Source organism: Diceros bicornis, chromosome 17, assembly GCF_020826845.1.
Source record: "Diceros bicornis minor isolate mBicDic1 chromosome 17, mDicBic1.mat.cur, whole genome shotgun sequence".
Taxonomy (NCBI): domain Eukaryota; kingdom Metazoa; phylum Chordata; class Mammalia; order Perissodactyla; family Rhinocerotidae; genus Diceros; species Diceros bicornis.
In genome coordinates this window covers 5,608,285-5,615,351 of record NC_080756.1, presented here as the reverse complement: position 1 = coordinate 5,615,351, position 7,067 = coordinate 5,608,285, and the positions used below count along the sequence as shown (strand labels likewise).

The following is a 7,067-nucleotide window of genomic DNA, read 5'->3' as shown; positions in this document are numbered from 1 at the left end:
GAGTCCGAACCTCTCCTCTCTGACACTAAAGCCATTTCAGATCCTACTATCTCTCCATTTACCTGAAGTTTCCTATGGGGGTGTGTTCTCCAGGGTGTACATCAAACCACCTTTTGGGTAAGAGAAGAAAATATTAGAGCTTCTGTTTGTATGTTTATCTCTTCCTTTGAACATTTCTGGCTTTTCTAATGCATATATTGGTAGTTATACATGTAAATAAATAATAGTCACATATAGGACTATGTCCTCAAAAATTTCTACTGGGGTATGCAATCAAAATGTTCTGGAGAAGACCGACCTAGACTATTAAATTTTGTTGCCCTGCCTTCAGTCTAACTTCCCGCATTCTATTTGTCATCTATGAGTTAACACGAGTAAAGCGCTTAGAATAAATTAAGCTCTACAGAAGTGTTAGCTATTATTATTATGATCCTATGCCCATACTTAACTTTCTGCCACTGGCTTAGATGCTCATTATCATGCATCTGGATTTGTACTTAAAGGAAGTCTTAAATAAATAAGTTAGTTCTCATATTAGGATCGCAGGGCTCTCTCCCTGGCTCCCGGCCCGCTTTGCCAAGTCTCTGTGACCACAGGCTGACACCCTGGGCTCCGGCTGGCGGGAGAAGGAAGACTGCTGTGGTCCAGAACCAGCACAAGATGCATTCACTCTGCTTCCAGCCTGCCCCTTGATCAATTCCCTAAATGACGCAACTGATCACTGCCACTCCCTGGCTTAAGAAAACGTGTGGGGCTTCAGACTGTCTATCAGATAAAGTCAACATTCCCTTGGGAGAATGAGGAGCATAAAATATGTTGGAAAGTTGCTACCTAGGACTTGTGGAGTTTTGTGTTCTACTGTATTTGCTAAGAAAAAGGAAAGAGGAAGAACAGCAGAGTGTTAAGTCTTCAGAGTCAGATGACATGGATTGAAACCTGTCCCTATTATGCGTGATCTTAGGTAAAATGCTTCATATCTCCATCTGTAAAAGGGCATAATGGTACCTGCCTCATAGGATCGACAGATAACACATATAACCAGCAGGTTTCTAACAAATGGTAGCACTTTTCATTTGCAACATTCTGACACCTTTAGAAAGTCTTAGAAAGTCTTCTACTAATGGGATGTTTAACACATTCTAGTTAGAGAAGACCTCTTGAAAGAAATGACAACTAAGCTGATAGCTGACATAAAAAGGAGCTTTGCAGGCAGTGACATCAGAGTGTCGCATGGCATGGCTGCAGTAGAGACAGGGATCTGGGAGGGAGAGATGAGGCAGGAGAGCTAAGACAGGCTCCAAGAATGGAGTATCTTCTCTGTTTTATGGTGCTGCAAAGTTTCAACTACCACTCAATTGCAACCAACTTGATTTCCATAAGATACCACGTGCAAAGACAACTCCATACAACACTCCAAAAACTAAAGCAGCACCTTTATTTTATACATACAAACAGTATAAAATGTTTATGTAAGAGATGTGTTTTGTTTACAATATATTATATTGCTTCAAGCCAATGCCAAAAGTTCATACATTATATTCCCTATTTTATTGTGTTTACAATATATTATACTGTTTAAATGTCACTACCACAGTGTTCTTTCTTTCTTTTTTTGAATACTGAATTCTCTGGACTCATGGTAAAGTCAAAACATTGTATTGAGAGTTTAAAAATAAGGGCAATTAAAAAATGTGACAAATATCTAAGTACATGACAAAATTTGAAATGCTGTAACTTCAGCATTATTTACTGCTTCATCTAAACCCTTGTGATTTATGCATATTTGCTCCATTTACCTTCTCTAATGTACCCCCAGCCCCTCGACACCATGAATGCATTGTAATTTTAGAAATTATCTGCTGACTACACACTGAAAACACAAAATTTTAACCTGATCAACTGACATAATATAAAATCTGTCCCAAAGCACTGAAACAAGAAAATCTATACCATCACGCTACAGGCGTACTCAGAACACTTAAAAGGAAGAGTCAATATCAGCTCAGTGATTTATAATGAAGCTAATAAAATTCAGGCCAGTATTCTTGACTGTAATGAAGATTACGTGAACATTCAGCACATGAAAGGTTAACAAAGGCTATGAACTTGGTGTAACTTAAAACGTTTCAGATGCCGGTGTTCACCAGACGTAATTGGATTCAGGTGGATCCCGCCGCGCCTCAGCCTCTTTAAGTGCAGGCGTGTGCTGCCGAAGCCTGGCGCCTGTCGGCCTCGGGGCGTGCGCGAGGCTGGCTCCATACCCTGCAAAATTATTCACAGCTTAAAAGAAAAGAAACTACAAAAACAGGCTCTTCAGACTCATGATTAACCATTCAAATGAAATCCATTTTCCCTTTTCAACCCAGAGTGAAAGACCACAGCGACCACAAAAAGCTACCTGAATGAAGAGATGTGACAGGTTCAAGATCTCTGTTAAAAGGAACCCATTTTACTAACTCATGAAATCTGGCTTCCATCGAATCTCTGACTCACTATATATTTTGGCGATGCAGACACTCTTGATGCAAAGTTTGGATGAATGTGATTGAATGGAAGGATATTCTCCATCCAAGGGCTGGTAGGGATCTAGCACTGGGGTCTCGAATGCGGGGTGCTTCTGCAGAGGATTTGATATTGATCCTTTTCCCTGCATTGCAAAACCAGCCTCGATGATATTGCTCTGATTCAATATAACTCTTCATATACATCTCATGATCAGCTGTGACTCTTGCACTTAAGCAAGACAGGAATCTTCTAAGAATTCAGGACTTCCATTATACATGTTAGAGAAGGGTTATGATTTGAACTGACTCCTTATCAATGGGGATTTGTGAGTTTCATATTTCCAGCTCAGTTGTAAGTGGAGTGTAACACTAAGTTACACAACTTGAGATCTCCTTTCCTCCTGCTTGTGAACCTTTGGAGGTGCTCAGGGCACTGACTCATTTCTACTGATTTCCTAGAACTGATCTGAGACAGTAATCACATTTTATTTATTTATTTATTTTTTGAGGCAGATTAGCCCTGAGCTAACATCTGTTGCCAATCCTCCTCTTTTTGCTGAGGAAGATCAGCCCTGGGCTAACATCCATGCCCATCTTCCTCTACTTTATTTATTTATTTATTTGTGAGGCGGATCAGCCCTGAGCTAACATCCATGCTAACCCTCCTCTTTTTGCTGAGGAAGACCGGCTCTGAGCTAACATCTATTGCCAATCCTCCTCCTTTTTTTTCCCCCAAAGCCCCGGTAGATAGTTGTATGTCATAGCTGCATATCCTTCTAGTTGCTGTATGTGGGACGTGGCCTTAGCATGGCCAGAGAAGCAGTGCGTCGGTGCGCGCGCAGGATCCGACCCCGGGCCGCCAGTAGCAGAGCACGCGCACTTAACCACTAAGCCACGGGGCCAACCCCATCTTCCTCTACTTTATATGGGACGCCACCACAGCAAGGGCTGATAAGCAGTGCGTAGGTCCGCACCGGGGATCCGAACCTGTGAACCCTGGGTTGCTAAAGCAGAGCGTGCAAACTTAACCGCTACACCAGTAGGCCGGCCTCAGTAATCACATTTTAAAAATCTGCCTCCATCTTCCTGTGCGTTAGAGTCAAGTTCAGCATTTCATTTGTTCTTTGTGGTTTTTAAATGCAAGCATGCCACTAAATAACTACTGAGAACAGAATACTTGGCTCCCAAATGTGTTTCTCTGAACTGTTAGTACGTAGGTTAGAAGCTCATGGAATGGCCAAAACGTGAGCCAACAAAGCGCTAGAGTAAATCCCTACCCTGCTGCCTGCCCCGCCACCCATGAAGGCCAAACCTCCCGCTGGTGAGGGGGAGCCGATGCGGAGAAGTCTGTCTCCAGGATTCTCCTTCCCACTAAGACGCCTGGGTGCCTGGGACCTCCCAACGTGTCACCCCACTGGGAGTCTGGTCTAGCAGAACTCTGCGCCTCCGAGTTCCTCATGATCTCCCTCTAGTCAAAATAAACCCCATGCTTCAGTCTGCTTCTCTTAGCTGACGCACAAAATGGCTGGGTGGCCTCTCCTGGAAAACACGTTTGGATTTTAATCAAGCACCAGGGCATCTTCTAGACATGCAATGCCTTGATCTGAAGGAGGTACACTGAGGACAAAAGCTTCAGCAGCATAGTCTTCAAGCAGGGATGCTCCTGGGGGCTGGCAGACTTGTCTGAGTTGCTCATCTACACTACACGACAGTCCCTGACTTGCCCTCTTTGTGGAAGAGTGAGTGGGCATATCAGCAGGAACAGTGCCCCTTGCACTCTCCTCCCATCACTCTTGGTCATCAGGCCCCAAACGTGAGTCTTAGAAGACCTTTGTAGGGCCTGACCTCAGTTTGTCCCTAGGCCCGAGGACTTCTGGAAAGTTACTTTGATTTTGGGACATGCCTCAGGGTTTGAATCCTGAGTTAAAGGTGGCATAAAAGGTTTGGTTTACTCTTTTCCAAAATGGCTCCAGAAATGTTTAGTTTTCTATCAATCTTTTAGTCCAAAGAAGGTTTCCCCCTGAGTACGTTCTAGCAGGGACACCACTCGACCATTAACGCCTGGATAAAGGAGCTGTTTTCCAGAGGAGCTGCATTTCTTCTTAAGCTATGACCACCTGAAGCCCATTCAATCTACCATCCAGTCAATTCAGTGGGTGAAAAAGACTCAAATCCATGAAAAAGACTCAAACTAATGGCGAGGTATAGCCTAGACCAGATGCCAATCTACCTTAAAATAAACAAACAAATAAACAAACATGTATACCTACACATAAATGAATTATATATACATCAGAATAATATGTGAACATTATAAAATATGCACAAAAATAGGAAATTAGAGATTGAGATATAGAAACATTTATATAGTACATATATATTTATGCAAGTGTAAATAAAATAATATAAAATATAAAGAATATTTAGAACTAATATTTTCCCTCAGCACCCCAGCTGGTCATTTCCACACTCACTAGGCAGCATGCACTTTGGATGACCACCGATCTAGAAAAACATCTGATGCGTATGTGATTTGTTCAATTTGTGTCCATTATTTTGGAACCACACTATGATAAACACAATCTGGTCGAGGGATGTTGTATAATTGAAGGCTTCCTTTCCTTAAAGGATAGTGGACAGTGGGCCCATGCTTAGGATTCTGAGTTCCAGCTTCAGATGTACAGCAACTGCACCGCTTATCTTGTTCACCTGCTAGTCGACTGTCCCTCCCACTAGAACCTGGGCGCTGAGAGGCAGGGACTTCTTTCTCTGTTTGGTGTCCCCAGTGCCCGATTCATGCTCATGGCACAGAGAGACCAATCAAAACAAAATGGTTGAATTTACCAACTTTCATTTTGTGTGTAAAACAGGCCAATGGTTTATTATCTAAATAGCTAGTTCATTTTTGGTCGTCAGTAAATTTGAAAAAAATGCAACTCCATTATAACATCTCTCCCATACTTCATAGACTTTTTCTTTCCCTCACAATAAACCCGTTTAAAATATACCATAATCAATACAATTTAAAGATTTTTTTTTTGTGTGAGGAGATCAGCCCTGTGCTAACATCCGCCAATCCTCCTCTTTTTTTGCTGAGGAAGACGGCCCTGGGCTAACATCTGTGCCCATCTTCCTCCACTTTATATGGGACGCCGCCACAGCATGGCTTGCCAAGCAGTGCGTCGGTGCGCGCCCGGGATCCGAACCAGCGAACCCCGGGCCGCCGCAGCGGAGCGCGCGCACTTAACCGCTTGCGCCACCGGGCCGGCCCCCAATTTAAAGATTTTAAAGAGCAAAATTCTTCCTGTTTTAGATGGTCTTGCTAAATCTTGAATGATAAAATCAGAGCCAAGTAGATACTGATTTTACATCTGACTTAAATCTTACTTTCACTTCCTATTTCTTTCATAGTTGACATACTGTATTATCAAATCAACCTGTATTAACTATTTTAACGTAGAAAATATTTGCGGTGCTATTTTACAGATGTGGCGATATTTACAATGATGCATGCCTCTCAACACGCTAAAGCTTAGACTAAAGTTTAGAGAGTTGTAGGGGGCGGGGGGGAAGCAAAGGGGAGAAGATGCATTTAATGAAAGAGAAAGCAGGGCTGAGTTACGGGTTGTCTATTAGCCTTTGGAGCCAAGAAACAGAGGTGAAGGAGGCTGGCCCCCCCGGCGGGTCCACTCACTTTTATTGCAGTGTCTTCCATGCCAGCCTTCCTGACACTGGCAGCTGTTGGGTTCACGGCAGGTTCCGTGCGCACCGCAGCCAGGCTCGCAGACAGCTAGATTCAAAGGGGATAAAAAGAACGTTTCCTGGGCTTTCATTTTTCAACAGAATTACACAGCTGCTTTTCCTGCAGTTCTTTAGAAAGTGTTAGTTTTGGCTTCACCCCCTAATTTTTTTCCTAAGTCAATCTCCAGTTATAAGTTGGTTTTGGACTTTTTGAAAAAGTCCTGAGAGGGATCTTAATGATGCTTCTCATTCACAAAAGACACTCAGTAGGACTTTGAAACTGCTGGGCAATGGAATTTTATTTTCCTTAAGAAAACTCCTAATAGTTAAAAAGTTCAGTTGTGCATGTGAAAGTGTCTAAGTGTTTTTACACGTACGGATTTCATACAGCATCTCTTGTCTACCTAAAGGAAACATTCAAGTCAGTGAAGAAAAATTGATTGTGATGCCTTGGCTGCATGCAGTAGGTACAGCGGTTACGGAGTAAAAGACAGCGGCTCATTTAATTATCCTGTAACCCAGGCTGATTACATGTAGGAACACTTACGCTTTGAGCAGAGGTCTCCTTGGTAACCTTTGGGGCACTTACACTTGCTTTTACCAACGCATTTACCCCCATTTCGACAGGGCTGTGGGCATTTGCCTGAAACAGAGAAGAATGCAAATAAGCAAGGAACTCAGCGCTTCCTTCAGAGGTAAGCACATTTTTCAAATGAGTCGCAAGGCTTTGAGAGGATAAATGTTTCTAAATGGCAGTATTTCCACTTATTTCAGATCTATTCTGGCTTTGATACTGTTTGGGTTTTGTTTTTGGAACAAATA

The 7,067-nt window shown here is 42.7% G+C and overlaps 1 protein-coding gene across 1 annotated transcript in view; it reads right to left on the bottom strand.

Moving 5' to 3' along the window:
- Positions 1–1,412: 1,412 nt before the first annotated feature.
- The window catches only part of WIF1 (WNT inhibitory factor 1), a 66,435-nt gene continuing 60,780 nt past the window's right edge, over positions 1,413–7,067 (bottom strand). Inside the window, exons 8-10 of the mRNA XM_058557709.1 lie at positions 6,793–6,888; positions 6,199–6,294; positions 1,413–2,262 (exon numbers count right to left, since the gene is read on the bottom strand). Of these exons, the coding sequence (XP_058413692.1) occupies positions 2,141–2,262; positions 6,199–6,294; positions 6,793–6,888 (314 nt within the window). The 3' untranslated portion in view covers positions 1,413–2,140. The remainder of the gene's footprint in view (positions 2,263–6,198; positions 6,295–6,792; positions 6,889–7,067) is intronic.